Genomic DNA, 15920 nt, shown 5'->3' with positions numbered 1-15920 from the left:
TTAAAGTTTATTATATGTCAAATCAGGCTGCTGTCAGACTTTCTTCAGTAAACAGATGGAGCCCCATCCTACTATGCTGAGCACACATTCAGTCACACAACAAGACAAGAATCACTGAGAGCTATGCAGTATCAAACACTCTGCTTTTGCCACTACTCAGTGATGACCTTTCTGAAGAAAGAGAAAGATGGCCTTTGCATTTGCAGATCAAAAGACATCAGGACTTGAGCAGCAGAGTAAAACAGTTAAAGTCCAAATTAGGACATACACTTACTTACATTTACATCTTCTCTCCTCCTTTTTCTCTACTTTTAAAATAAGCTTCATCACACCAGAATAGATCTTAGGAACCACATGTAAATTTAATGGTATTAGTATGTGCAGACTTTCTAATATAATACCAAAGGAGTGACTTCCAACTTCTACCCCAACTGAGTATGGTTTGGCAAGTCTCCTTCAAAATGAGGCTGTCAACACTAAGTTAGTATTTGAACAGTACTCTAGAACTGACAAAATTGACATTTGGAATTGTAATCTTTCAAAATTAAATTATGTTTCAATTAGTACTAATACCAAGGTCTAATAACATGTGTTATCACCTTCTTAAGGTATTAAGACCATACATTAATTTAACAAATATGATTTGACTTCATTACACTTCTCATTTGATTACAAGTCTTTTCCACTGGCAAATGCCGTATTTATGGGCTAAGTTACATGGGAATGGAGAAAATGGCAAGATGCCAGATGATCACAGAATCATAAGATAAACTGGAAAAAACCACTGCCTTTGTTCCACACAAAAAAAGCTAATGGTTTTTCCGGTTGTTACTAAAATCGATCCTTACCATTCGGTATTGGTAATACAAGAATGATTTTTGCAAGTGATGAAGATCAGCACATTGGTATATAAAACTGCAGTTAGCATTTCAAGCATAGCATGACCATTTATTTTGCCAGCAGTTCCCCAGTTTTTATTGTAAAAGTTGTATTTGATGGCACCAGGCCTTGTCCACATCTAATGCTGAAAACTGCAGAGCCAAGTTCAAAGAAAAAAAAATAAAATTACAGATCAAGTATGGATTTTTCTGAATTTCAAAGAAGAGCAGTGGAGACTTACAATGGGCATGGTCTACAGAAATTGCTTGAAAACTGAGAACTGTTTTCCACCTTACTTCAAGCCAGGTTGAAAAGATTTTCTGAAAGGAAATTATTTTTCACCAATGGCAGTACCCTTCTTCTCTTCCAGTAAGAAGCACAGCAGGTTGACTAGCTATGTTACAAAACAGGATGCCTATCCCTCCTCCTCTAATTGATGTATGCAATTCAAACCGTTCAACACCAGTTACCTTGCTGTAATGATTGCCAGGAAAGTCAAACAAGACATTCCTCTTCATCTGTCATGAGACAGAAACATAATCAAACCCTGTGATTCTGAGCTTACTTCTGAACCACATGAAGGGTTCACTGTGGCAGGCAAACAATGATGTTGTAGGAGAGTGGGTGCATACACATTTGCATGTGCCCATGCTTTCAGCTCCTGGCAAGGTGCTAATGAAGACTGGATATTTAGAGAGGTTGTACCTCCCCGTTACAGATTATGGCAGGGAATAAACCAAACAAGGAAGCAGTGTTCCCCAGTTCACAGAAGGTACACTGAAAAAAATACTTTTAACTGCTCTCTTAACACTGACTGTCTTTCTAACCATGGTTCTCACCAACCCTTTAAGAACACTCCCATATCTCTGACTGAAAAGTCTCCCACAGCAGGATGGAAACCTTTTGAAATAACTACATTTTATCAGGTGCTAAATCTCCCCAACCTTTAGAGGGGACATTTTCATGGTGTGAAATGCTGCTTGAGCAAATCCCTTTATCCAACCTGAAGACACCAAGCTGAATACATACAAAGTAATGCAAGTGTAAGTCTGATATCCCTAAACTGTTAAGTGTGTTCTACACAAAAACATTCTGCTTTCAAAATCTGCTTTTCACAGAAGACTCTTCTTTCTTGCTGTGTTTCCTTGAGTCTCAAAATGTCTTATGTCTTGGCTTTTCTATCTACAAAGAACTAGAATTTATAGGTGAGATACTATGGGAAGCTGAGATGCCCTTTTACAGTGCCATTTGTCTCATGTTCTCTTCCACATCCCTGAACCTTCATTAGCCCAGCCAAACAACAGGTCACTCCTTTACGTGGAATTCTTTTACATTTAAAAATGTAATGTTGGATGTGCTTTTTTATGGGTTTGAGTTTTTTGGTTTGTGAGGGTTTTTTTTGTTTGTGAGTTATTTTTTTTAATTTGAAATAAAACCCAGCAAGTTGTGAAGTTCCCAAGAGAGTGGCACTGATCTCAGGGCAATGCATCTGGACTGCTGTCCTACTCACCTGACTAAGACAGCTGCAAGGCCAGCTTCCTCTGGGCTAGGGCACACACACACACTGAAGAGCTGCAGAGCCCAGACCAGCAGGCTTCAAAAAACCTGCTTGTGATTTGTCATGCCAGGCCAAACAAACGCTCTTGTTTTACCACATCATTTTATGCACAGTGTGAGCAAGCATTACGCTTGCTTGCACTCAAGCCATATAATTATTACAACTAAGGGTAGCATGATTATAAAAAGCAACAATATTACATCAGCAAATTCTGGAGGAAAACTATTTTGAGTCTTTTTCTAACCAGCTCAAGTCTCAGCTCTAGTAATGCAAGGGACTAGATCACTTAAAAGTTTGTAAGGTTACCAACTTTAAGGCATGAATAGAATTTATGTAAACCCTGGTCTAGGCAGCCAAACCAATATAAGCCAGACCAACCAGGAGTGGGACAACTTAGTTAACAGCGTGCAGAGAATCCATTACTCTAAATAATCAATGCTCACTTGTCCTTGGAGATCGTTCAACTGCACTATCTCTAAGCAGCAATGAACCCCTTGATGCTTCTTAAACTCACATTCTGATGAAAAGAAAAATAAGTCTTTTAAAGCACCCAAGTGAAACTTTTTCAGCTCTGAGTTGGAGAAAAAAAGCACTGAGATACTTACAGTAAGATTTCCAAACAGGTGGTCTGTATTCATCAGTATCTGAAAGAAAACAAAAAATCTTAATGTTGTGTTGGAAACATTTTAACACAGAAATAACCTTGCAGACGCACTTGCAGAATTATTAAGATAAATATTGCACCTAGGTTCTAAATTATTATAAAACAACCTGTTAAAAGGTCCCCCTCTTTACTCAAACTAAAACCGTGAAAAAGTTATTTTCTTTATCCAGCTAGAAAAACTAAAGAAATACGTTTGCATAATGGCAAACACGCAGATCAGAAGCCAACATACTGTGAGGGGGAAGGGAAATTCATATTATTTTACTATACATATATCTATAAATTCTATTTTAAACTACATCAGAAAGATTTTTTTTAATCTCAATTTATATTCCAATAAATGGGTTTCCATGCAACTTATTCCTGTCATTAGCTTTTTCCTCTTCTGGACAGCAATTAACAACTCCTAAAATAAAATCAGAGTATGAAAGTACTGTGAAATATTTTGAAAAAAAGGATTTTTTTTCATACTGAGTACAATCTCTATTTGGAAGTAGTGAGTATGTATTAAAAGTACCAACATAATTTTAATCCGAAATTTTAATTCTCAAACCAAATTAAAAAAAATAAAATTTCAGTGTCTTCTACTTTTCTGTCACCCTTATGACTCGCTGACAACTAATCTGACGTTTTGAGCTCAGGGCTATGATGCAAACTTCAACTCTGATCCACTGTTTTACCGCTCTTGACCATCTTCAGTTTTGATGCTATAAGTCACTGAGGCTTTCTGCAAGACACTGTGCTTCTCTGCCTTGGAGCTGGTGAGAGTTACTCCATACTCATAACACTACAAGGTCACAAGCTGAGTCAACCACACACCCAGCCTTGCTGTCTGAAACCTCTTCTGACTGCAGCATTCATATCTGAGCTCTGTTTGCAATTCTCTGCTCTCTGTAACTACCTGCTGCATCCAACAAACCCCAAATTTCTAGTTTTTATTATAAGGTTATGTAAAGATCAAGCAATCCGGGAACCTGTTGCCTGAATTTTAGCCTGAGTGGCATCTACACTTGAGAGTCCTTAAGGCCTGCAAAACCAAGCCTGAAGCACAGAAAGGATTTTGCTTTGCCTCCCCTTAGGGTAAGGAATCTGTCTTCTTCAGATACTTGTTGTCGTCCATTTCTCCCACATATAGTCATGCCAAAAATCTCTAAATTAGAGCTTAGTGGAACAAGGTATTTTCCAGTTTAATTGACACAGACTTGCTCAGATCCTCTCAGCACACTCTCTTCCCTGCCTGCACTGTAATTTTTTACCCTGTATTTTAGCTCTACACATGAAGAGGATGCAGTCCTTGCAAACTACCTTGGTGGCAGTGGGTTTTACGAATACAATCCATTATGACTTTATTATTGAGGCAGCACTCAATTAAACTGCCATCCCCCAGAATATGATGGGTTTTGATCTTTGGAAGGTCCTGCAGATGCTCTACCACATCCTGCGGATTGGCCAAAACACCTTGAATCTGCAGAGAGACCTTAAGCAGCTTGCACTGTACTATGGCAGTAAAAGCAAATCAGCAGCAACAGATGCAGCCATGATTATTCATTCCTACTTTGATACCTTTAATTAAGGCAGTGCAAGTCGATTCATTCCAGAAGCATTGTAATGTGATCCCTTAGCAATGCAATGTCACATGGAAAAGGGGCAAAATTTGTAAGTAAAAATAATAGCTTTAGTCCCAGAAGACAACTCTTACCCCACTAGCTGAATTTGCTTTTGCTATACTCTGTTTTTTGGCAATACATGCACCCACTAAATTTACAAATAAATAATTTAAGTAAAGGACAACACACTGTATTTGCAAAATATGAGCTGACTGTTATGAAAATACACATATCCTGGCAGTCTAACATATACTTGCTCACACTCAAGCCATATAATTGTTGCAACTAAGGGCAGCATGCTTATAAAACTAAAAAGCAACAATATTTGTGCCAAACAAAAAACCTCAAACCTTGTTAAAGTCAGGCAAGAACAGCAGTAACTTTCATACAACAAACATTTAACATTCAGAAATGGGAAGGAATGATTTATGTTATGCAGCTGTGCACAGGATTTTATTAGAAAAAAAATCTGCCAGTGAGCTTTATTGCCTTTACAGTGTGAGAATACCCTCCGGCCATCCACATGAGGTAATGAAAAAACAAAAGGTCATTTCTATTGTGATTTTTTTAAAAAAAGTTATCTAATATAAAACACTATAGTAGCAAGTACAGCACAGTAACAATGGTGAAGCAGTTTTTTCAGAAAATAAAGAGTATTTTCTGCCTGAAAATGAGTGTTCTGTAAATGAAAGTTTTTAGATATATATATATTTATATATATACAAACAAAAATAGTTCTTTTTTTAAAATACAGCAATGAGAGGAACACAGGGAGACTGAATTAGTAGCAATTTTTAGGGACACATTTCAGTACCTATAAGGCTGGAAAAGACTACCATAGTTGATACTCTTCTGCTGTGCCAGGGAGAAGACTGAGGTCATTTACAGGGAGGCCAGAAAGGGTCACTGATACTCACCATGTCTGAGAACGCAGGGGCCTGTGAGTTACATGAAACAAGCAGAAAACTCTTGTAGAGGCCAGAGTGAAGTCTGCAAGACTGTGCAAGAATGTTTCTATAACTAAAACTATCCCACTACACAAAGATGAAATAGGATAAGGATAAGCATAAACACAACCCCTGTCTATTAGTTACCCCTTTTAAAAGATTAAACGATGTGGTCGCATTTAACACATCATCAGTATTTTGAAATGCATTATCAAGAGAAGGGCTTGATTTTCAGACAGTGCAGGCTTTCATGTTTGGCATCTCCAATTAGGCATCTGAAAAGCACTTTAGGGCATGATAAAAAACCCACAGAAAATGCGGAACCCAAAATACATTTTCTCACTAATGCTGCACCACTTTCTAATTAACACAATCAACTCTACGCTGTCAGTTCTCAGATTTTTTCACAGTAGCTCAGCTCTGCTAAATGTTTCCAGGATAAAATAATTTTCTATAAGCTGTGCATCATGTTTTATCTAACTGCATTTTCTGCCTTAAGCAAGATGCAATTCAGCTTAAAGCTACACTTCTCCAAAGGCCTAGAGCACTACAGACGACATAAATACCTAAACTGATGCTACCAGCTCCTACCGGCATTGGTGAGATTTTTGCCAGTATGGGGGCACTCTCATCAACAAAGACTTTTTACATCATGGACACTGTCCATGTACCTAAATTCAATTTCAAACAGAGACCACTTTCAAGCTGACAGATACCTTCACTCAGAATTAGCTGGGCTACATACACAGTGCAGTTTGCGTAAAAAGCCACACAGCTTCCCTGTAAGACAAATTTACCATGTAAGACTGTAAACACTGTTCTCCAACTTTCTGTAAAGCTTCCCACAAGCATTGTTACACCAACTTTATTCCCAGCAACATGGGCATAGTGTTTGTTTTTACTTTGGCAGTTTGTACAAGCAATATTTAAGGCCATCAGTTTCTATATGCAGAGTCCTGTGGATAACAAGATCCAAGTGGCTCATCCTTTCTCACTCCATTTCAAGCCGTTCAGAAGCGCAATGTTTCTTCAAGATATACCTTTGATTCCCCTATATTCTAACCACAGGAGAAGTTCTGAATACTCAGCACTTTCTTGCCATCATCTTCTTGCCTCGCAAACACACTTTCCCCTCCTCTCTTTTCCAGGACTTTGCCTTTCCCCCAACCTTAGCACCCTTCATCTGCACGCAAGACCTCTCCTCTCATCCTTAAGCAGTGCTTTGGTTTGCTTCCCACTGTTGTCCTGCTAGGACTCACCTACCAGCCCACTCAGCATCTCATTCTCAAGCCATCTCGTCTCATCTCATCTCTACTCAAAGTTTCCTTGAAATTTGCTTAAATGCAGAGAAAACAGAGACAGAAAGCCCAGAACAGCAAAACAGGCAGTTTCTGGCAACAGCCAGAAATGTCACAGTGGGCAGGAGTGTTGCTCTCTGGGCCTAGCATGCCCTCCTTTGAACACACCAATTCATGACAAAAAAAAGGAAACTATGATCTTGGGCACAAACTGCTGGCAATGAAGAACTGAAAAGCACAGAGGGACCATCAGAAATACACACTTCCACAGAAAAGGGCTTCTGCCAATAGACAATCTACAGCCATTTAGAAGTTCATATACAGACACAAATACTAGGAGAGCATCTCAGATTTTCCATAAACACAAACGTGACTAATTGTGACATTAAAATGTGGTATTTTCCTTCTTTCTTACCCACTCTTATTTTATCCATTATATAAATCTGGACAACTGGAGTACTTTCAGAGTGTACATTTTAACTGCAGATATGAAAACTGTTACTATTGCCTCAAACTGTTTAGAGTGCTTGCCTTCGTGTATTCCTTTAACAGAAAGAATAAAAATGTTTACCTCTGCTTGAACTGGTTCTTTTTCTCTCCCCATCGAAGATCAGCCAGCTCTAGGGTAGAGGAGCAGCAGCAATTTAACTCTGCATGGTAACCCCATAAAGCAATGTAGGACTTAGAGAGATTTCCTGTAGAGAATTCAGTTTTATTTTTCTTTTACTGGGTGTCATTCCCTGCAGCACGGTCATCTCTAACATCAGAGGGTAACGCTGTCTGGGAGGAAATAATCAGCTATCTGCTGACACAGCAGCTCTTGCCCTAAAGTTTGATTTTCTTTGATAATATCCCTACTAAACCCAGGTCAGGCCTCAGGTGGTGAACTTTGTGGAAGAGGCCAGTTCTCAGTAATGTGGACCAAACGCCAATATCATCAGGAGAAAAAAATGTCTTATTTCATGTTCTGAACTGAACTGGGGTCAAAAAATGGTGTAAGTCACAAATATGAAAAGATACAAGAAAGTATAAACATTCTTCTGTAAGCTACAGCCTAGGCACTAACCAGAAAGCATTAGCATGTGTTGTGAGATGCTAATCTTGCTTTGCTTGGCAGCAGCATCTGTCAAAAATTAACTCCTGGAGATATGCACAACCAGTGGATGTGGCCATTTGCTGACCCATACAACAGACTCCTTTTTGTGCCTGAAAAACTTTTTCTAAAAAATTCCTCCTTTGCCCCAAACTCTTCCTTATTAGCAATTTCTCTATGCCCAAAGGATGCACATAAAAAAAAAAAATCACTCGACCTACAGAAACAAAGCCATAATTTATTGGCTGGTGAGATTCTCAAGCCACAAAAAAACAGCACAGTTGAACAGAAAATATCATTTCATCTCTGTTTTTCAGAGTACAAGTGCCAACAGCATTTCAGAAACTAAGCTCAAGTCATCACAAAATGTTTTCAGCAGCATTCAAGCAGGCCCTAGCAGTTAGGGCTTTTACACACTCCAACCAAAATAAAACTGAAACAGCATTGAGGTAATTAAAGGATGAATCCAGCCATTGCCCTAGGCAGCGGCACTAAAACAGATGGGCTTCAACTCCATGGTTTCAGGGTAAATAGGAGAAGCCAATCATTGGCTGCAGCAGCACTGGAAGTGTTCTGCAGAAGTCCCTGTGCAGCTGGCAGCAGGAGGGGAAAGTGATGGCAGGCAGCTTCTGGGAGGGGGCAGCAGGGTGGAGGGTGCAGAGAATGGCCAAAATATCCCTGTCTACTGCATGTGTACTAAAGAAGGAAGGGGCACACACCAAACTTCCTTCATCACTCCTAGATGAGACCTTGGGATGTGCATTTCTTTCTACAAAGTCCCTTTCCACCCCTCAGCTATCAGCAGCAGTAAGTTAATGACAGTCTGTAACGGCGTGGTGGGCAGAAGCAGCACCTCGGTGCAAAGAGCAAGCACCACGTGTGGCTCCACGCGCATTACACGAGGTCCTGTGGAATCCAACCCGTCCCTGCTCTTGGCTTCAGGGTGCCACACACACACAGGGCTGCCAAAGGCCATTTGGCATTTCATTTCAGTCGGTGCTCTATAAACCAGAGAGAAAGCTGAGGTCAGGCTTTCTTGCCTGGCATGAAATGTTTTCTTAGAAACAAATACTTTTTCAGAATTCAAGTCCATCACATGAATACAAAAAGGGAAATGATCCTCTGGCTCAGTCTCAACCTGTCTTCACCTTTTCATAGCACAGGGGTAACAAACTATTTCTGACCAAAATATCTTGCACAGACTTACAGCACTCTTTTTAAGACATGTCAGGCAACTTTTTGGTATATTGTCCTTTTCTTAAATAAAAGCTATTACATTGTTATTTTACAAAAATGTTGGGGTTTAAAAGTCACTGAATAAATAATGTTAATCCAAAAGTAACGTTGCTTTATTAGCCCCTTAAAACAAAGACATTAATGATAAGAACCTGATGGCATACATGGCCTGGAGCCATGTGGAAAACACTTAGGGTTTCACAACTAGTGTGTCACAGAATTTCCTTTGTTTATGGGAAGATCCCCACAGGGCTGAGAACACCCCAGGCAATAAGAGCCATATTTTCTGCCAATTCCTGAATATGCAATATACTGTATGATACTCAGACACGATGACTGATACTTCTAGACTGTTACTGGGTCTTTGATGCTACTTCAATGTTATCCTTGGCACACAATTTCCTTTGAATTAGAAAAAAAAGCTTTGAAAACTTTTAGACCCGTCAAGGCTATTACTAAGGCAGTCAGACACCATTGCTGTAAGGAGCTTCAGTGCAAAAGCTTCCAAATACGCCATCTATTTTCTCCACCTTTTCCAGGCAGAGAAAAGACATCAGACAGGCATCCACTTTAACATGTGGGCAGATGTAAGAGCTTCACCTGTGTCCCAGCAGTGTGCAGACAGCTAACCCTCCCAGTGGAGAATCCCCTGCTCTGAGCCCACTGTGCTGCCGACACAACCCACCCTGGTAGGGAGCTGCAGTGGGGTAGCTGTTAAGTGTTAAAGTAAATCTCAGTCTGATCACAGAGACAAATTGCCTCTAGGACCAAAACGGAGCTATTGCCAGCTTACATGGTTTGCCTTCTGCTAGTGGATGGCAACTTGCAGGCAGAGGACACAGGCAGCTGGCTCAAACACCTGTTTCCTGGGAAAGCTGGCACACAAGAAAGGCTGTCCACCACTCAAGCCATCCACCCAAAGGGATGTGTCCAAGCCTTTGGGCAGAGGGGACAGTCACCAGCGACAGCTCTCCTTACACAAAGTTCTACTGCTTTGCCTTGTCCTTTGGCACAGGCTACACTCTTAATGCCCATAAATTCCCATGCACATGGTCAGTTTTGGACTTTTAAAATTAAATGATGTTTGAGTTATCTAAGCAAGAAAATAGTTGAATGTATTTTCTTCTCTTTTTCAAAGGCATTTGCATCTGGGAGGAGAACAAGATCACAATACAATCAAAAGGAAAGATAAAAACCAGTGAAAACAGGCACAGATAACAAAAGCATCCCTTTGGCTGCAAGAAGGCACTACATCACACACACTGTGCCCCAGGAATTTTTAACAAGACAAAAATTATTTTTATATGCTCTTTCATCCTCACTTGTTTTTGCTTTTACTACTGCAAATAAGTACAATTAGTTTTCTAATTAATCCTGGAGTTAAAATGATTAAGTGAAAGCCAGCGTGAACAATGCCCCCAAAAGCTACAAAGGCTAATACCATTTCTCCGATGTGACCAAGTGGGAGACAAGAAAGCACACTCAGCAAAAGTGAAGGGGCTTAAAGAAGGGCATGCTCTGAATAATTGCATCAGTCTTGAGGGGGAAAGAGAACACAGATCACGTTGCCATCCTGGTTTCTACAAATGTCTGATCTAGCAACAATAAATTCTGTGGGAATGCTTCTAATGGGGTTGAATGAGAGACCCACTAAAACCAGCCAGAGTTCAATGCTTTTTATTAGCAGGTCTATTATTATTGGCTCTTTATGAATGATGGGAAATTTTAATAAGTAATATTTTGCCCATCACAAGCACTGCTGCTGTTAAATGAACTCATCTTCTAAGTGATTAGACCAGGTTGCAAATGATCCATTTCTAGATTTTCATTTAACCAAAGCAGGAGAAGCAAGTATTCATTTTCCTCCCCTTTGCCAGATAAATACTGGCACATGACTGCATGAACTATGAGAAATAAAAATTTTTAAAATCCTTTACAACAAAAACATTCAAATTAATTTTAATTTTAAGCTGGAATTTTCACATATGCAATGGTAATAAGCAAAACACAGCTGTTTTTCTCTTTGTGTTGACTGTAGTTTAATGGAGGGGTAGGGAAATACCCACACCATGAAAGCACAGGTAGCTTACTGTTTAAGATAAGTTTCAAAACCTCTAGTATTATTTCTTAGTGTTGCTGAATGTATAAAAATTTAGATCTCAGAGAGGTAAAAAGATGACAAGTGCCACCTTGTGGGCATATAACAAAGACAGAATTTAATGCTGCTGTTTCCAAGGGGGTATCTCCGCCTCCAGGCAACAGGCTGTAGATGATTTTCAGTATTACTGGGAACACCACCTTTGCTCCCTAAGAAAAGACAGACACGATGGGAACTGATACCTGACATGGCTCTGTGGGTCAGCTGCAGGCACAACAACAGAGTCAGGCCACCAGGTACCTGTAACCCTCTGCTTTACATTGCCACAGGAGTCATGACAGCTCTACACAGTCACAGGTATCCTGAAATGTCTAATTTATACAGTAAAAAACTTCCAGATGAAGATGCTGTCCAAATCAAACATGCCTCTCTAATGTATCTATTTCAAAGAGAAACAGCCTGTGAATTTATTTTTTTTAAAACTCATCATGACAAAATGACTGTGTCTGGCTGCAGCCCTGAAGTGCTGGATCAATGAAGTAGGCAGTTCCCCATCGTCCCTAAGGGTTTGAAAGGTCTGTTGCAACCTAATTTTGCAAGTTCAAAATTGACAGAAATATGCCTTTATTGGATGAATCACATCTTTTAGATTTAACAGGAAATTTGTCCAAATATCTTTTAAATCAGTACAGCAAACTCTTGTAAATTCAGAGTTATGTCAGGTAACACAAGCTTGAACACTGTAATCAAACTTCTCTGGTTTAAATCCAGATTGCTTTTCTTCAGAGATACTGTTTTGATCATGGTTAGTGAAGTTTCCTTGGAAGCCTGGAGAAATGTTTGCTGAGGCTATTGCTCTTACAGTCTCTCATTCCAACTATGGCAAGGGTAATACAGCAGAAAACATTTAACCTTCGACATATCCTTTCCTACTTTTTCTCTTCCACAAATCCATCTTTGTCTCCTGTTTTAAAAGTCTGCCTGCACAGAGACTGAGCTCATTTCCCATCACTTGCTTCACTTCTTCCAAACATTAATAATACTAACAGGGGCACATCACTTTTACCATAACTTCAAGCCAGTGACAACTGTTACAGCCACAGCCTCAAGGCATTCATCAAAACATTCTGTCTTCATTTCTCTAACACATCTACCAGGGAATATTGATTGCAGCTTGATTACACAAATATTCTGAACAGTTGCCCTAACAGCGAAAAAGAACAACATGATACAGTATAAAAGTGTCTTCTAGCTCTAAATTAATCCTCTCCTCTGAATATGAAGTCTGTCCAGTCAAGGTTGAGCTGAAGAGGCCCTAAAAAAAAGACAAGCTTTCAGGCACTTTTGAAATACAACCCCTCCATCTATTGCATAATGCCCCAATTTTCTGAATGGGGAGACATGCTTTATCACCATTTGCTTGGTTGCTTTGAATTTTTTTTTCCACACAAGACATAGAAATAATGAACATAAGTTTACTTTCCTGCTCTAAAACCCACTTTTAAGTAAAGTGTTGTGGCTTTACCAAAAGCTGAACCACAACAAGAGCACAACACTGACTGCCTCCCTATCCATTGTTAAGTATCTGCTGAGAACTTGTCAGCCCTTGCATTTTAGACCAAGAAAACTGTTGTGCATTCATCAGCCTCCTGGGGGAAAAAAACCCCTAAACCAAACCACCCATTAGCAGCCCAGGCAAAAATCAGCATCATCTAGAGAAAATTAAAAGCAGATCTGATTTCTGACTGCTGTTATAACTGGCCTCAAGACAGACTCATGTGTTCCAAAGCACATCTAACTATGTCAGATGGTCTAATAGATGCTGTTGCCTCTCCTTCCCCAGACTTGACCCATTTCAACTCCTAGACCATCAAGTTACAACAAACCTATTATGGTTCTTATTACAAACAGATTTTTCATTTTCTAAAACAGTCGTCAATAACACACATCATTGCTCAGGCAAAAATATGGCTTGTATTTATGTCCTTATTTCCACAGCAGATGCAACTACCAAGTAAAGTACCCTCGCCCAGGATCATGATTGTTTTTTTAATGTCATGAAGGAAAGTCCTAAAAACCATTATTGGCAGAGTCTGAGAAAGGGAAATGGACACAATGTGGTGGGATACCTTTTCTTGAATTGGAATTGAAGTTATTATTCCAAAAGGCATTCTCCAATTGCTGTGAGCTTCTCCCCAGTCTGAAAGTTGCACCACTCCTTATCTCTTTCTGTTCTCATATAAAACATCCAAGAGGTCTCCAGTGGCACAAAGTAGGATGGTCCAGGTTAAAAAGCTGAAAACTTCACATTCCTTTTAGGCAATTCCATAGCTCACTGTTACAACTGCAGCCAAAGAACAAAGATATCTACTCAACAGCCCCTCTGTGTTTATAGCATTACATCCATCTTTTTCATAACTATTTTACTCCTCATCTGCTGCAGTAGGCAGGAAACAGAGAAAGGAGAGATAGTAGGTGTGAGGGCCAGTCCATGGAGAAGCTGTGCTCTGGGTCCACTCCTGCACCACCCAGCACATCGTGGGGCTGGAGCAACAGCCAACCAACCATCTCAGAGGTGCTCTAGCAGCTCTGCAAGCAATGAGAGGTTTTCTGCATGGGCTCCCCATCTGTCCTCAGTTCCTTCTGTGTTTGGGAGGAGAAAAGTAGATCAGGGGAGCTGGGAACAGGCTGCTGGAAGGAGTGCTGAACACAAAGGTTTGTCACCTCCCTGCGGGAATGGGAAAACTAGCGGGAAAGCGTGATATGATCAATGCTCGGAGATAACTTCCAAGTCCTTTCCCATCTAACTCCATATGTTTCTTTCCCCCTACAGGAAATTAATTCAGATGGTTTTCTTATCTCTGTTCTGGAGTTCTTTTTGCTTTTTTCTGCTAATTAGAAGGAAGAAATATTGGTCCATAAATAATGGAAACTTGAGTTATTAGCTCTCATTATCATGGCAATGCATTAAACAGGAGGTTTTCAACAATTACTAGCTGCATTTCTGGGATATTGATGTATCCTTGGTGGAACTGAGACCCCATGGAAATGTCCACAAGTGAAAAGCAGTCTTTGTCCTACAGAACAAGACATCTGAACAGAAAATAGGAACGGGAGCTGGTGGGAGAAGCAGAGGCCTTTCTAGATGAGATCATCCTATAGATCAAAGAAAGATCTCAGTATCTATATTCCCAAGTCTTGCTAAACCAATATTCCCCCAGCCAGCATTGTCTCTCTGGATAAAAGCTCTTTTAGTGTCTTCAGCTCCACTTTGACTTTATAAAAAGCAGCTTATCATGGCAATTGACAGCACAGGAAAACATATACAGACAGACAGGGATAGTGATAGGATATGACAGATCAAAAACCCATGTTATAGTTTAAAAATCATCCTGGTCTGACTATATGGCTTGCTGGAAACTGCTGGAGGCAGAACATTGCAAGAAATTGTCAGATTGTAATACACAGTATTTCCATACAGAAATAAGGGCAAATGCAGCTCTGAGACACAACAAGCCCAGCCTGTGTCTTCCACAGCTGCTCTTGAACAGCAACAGGAGAAGGAAGATGCCATTTTTTTTTACATTTAAGAATCAGGACTAACATGATTCATGCAGCACCAACAGCACCCCACCAACAAAGCAGAAAAAAAAGCTTTTTCTGTTTCTCACAGATCTTTCTATTCAGTGGAAAAAAAAGCCAATAAGATGAGTTAGCCAGAGTGAGCTCTCCCTCTGACAGAGCAGTCTGCAACTCACTCATCTCAGAGGCTGCTTTGGAGGCATGCCCCAATTTACCAGCCCAGGAGTGCATCATTCTCTGTCCCGCCCTGGAGCTCACCATGCTTGGGACAGCTGCGACACAGGGGCTGCGTTTCAGCTCCTGCTAATTCTAAGCCTGCAAAAGAGCAAGTCAGGACAAAACGATCACCTTCGATCTGATGCAGGAGGAGGTAGATGGGGTGGGGATATCTTCTTATATAGTACAGTTTCAATGAAAGCTCAGGAATAAGAGATGCTCCATTGAGTTACTGATGAGCTTGCTGCTCTGCCACCAAGGAGGGGCACCCAAGGGTGCTGGGAGGGAGCTGTGACCACAGCTTGTTTTGATATGATGTGGAATTGGGCAGATACACAGGTCAGCCAGGAGTTCCCTGAGAACCACATGAAAGCAACAGCACAGCTATATGCATATGAGCTCACCATTGGAAATGAATGCTGTGACAAGTTTCCTCTCCTCTTGTGTTTTTTTCAGGTTGGTAATTTTCCTTCACATACTTGCAAATATTTACCTTGTTATACTAAAAATGTTATTTCTCAACAAAGAAGTACCTAACATAGTTCATTTACCATGTAAATTTTGGCACTGAAATAATATTCAACACAAAGTTTCTGAATGTTTTCTCACCAGGATGAAGAATCACTATTTAATTTCAAAATACTTCTCTGCTTCTATTAAACCCATGAAGACTTTTTTCAACACTTGCAAGTCCTATTTATAGATATACTCCTAAGAAAAAAAATACTGGAAAGGAAATCAG

General features: G+C 40.1%; 1 protein-coding gene across 1 annotated transcript in view; it reads right to left on the bottom strand.

Moving 5' to 3' along the window:
- Positions 1 to 15920, bottom strand: part of CHN1 (chimerin 1) — a 99498-nt gene that overhangs the window by 73967 nt on the left and 9611 nt on the right. The window contains exon 2 of the mRNA XM_027678510.1: positions 3043 to 3081. Within this exon, the coding sequence (XP_027534311.1) occupies positions 3043 to 3081 (39 nt within the window). The remainder of the gene's footprint in view (positions 1 to 3042; positions 3082 to 15920) is intronic.

The sequence above is a fragment of the Neopelma chrysocephalum genome, unplaced genomic scaffold (assembly GCF_003984885.1).
Source record: "Neopelma chrysocephalum unplaced genomic scaffold, ASM398488v2 Primary Assembly neopelma1_44, whole genome shotgun sequence".
Taxonomy (NCBI): Eukaryota; Metazoa; Chordata; class Aves; order Passeriformes; family Pipridae; genus Neopelma; species Neopelma chrysocephalum.
This window is presented reverse-complemented; position numbering and strand designations above follow the sequence as displayed.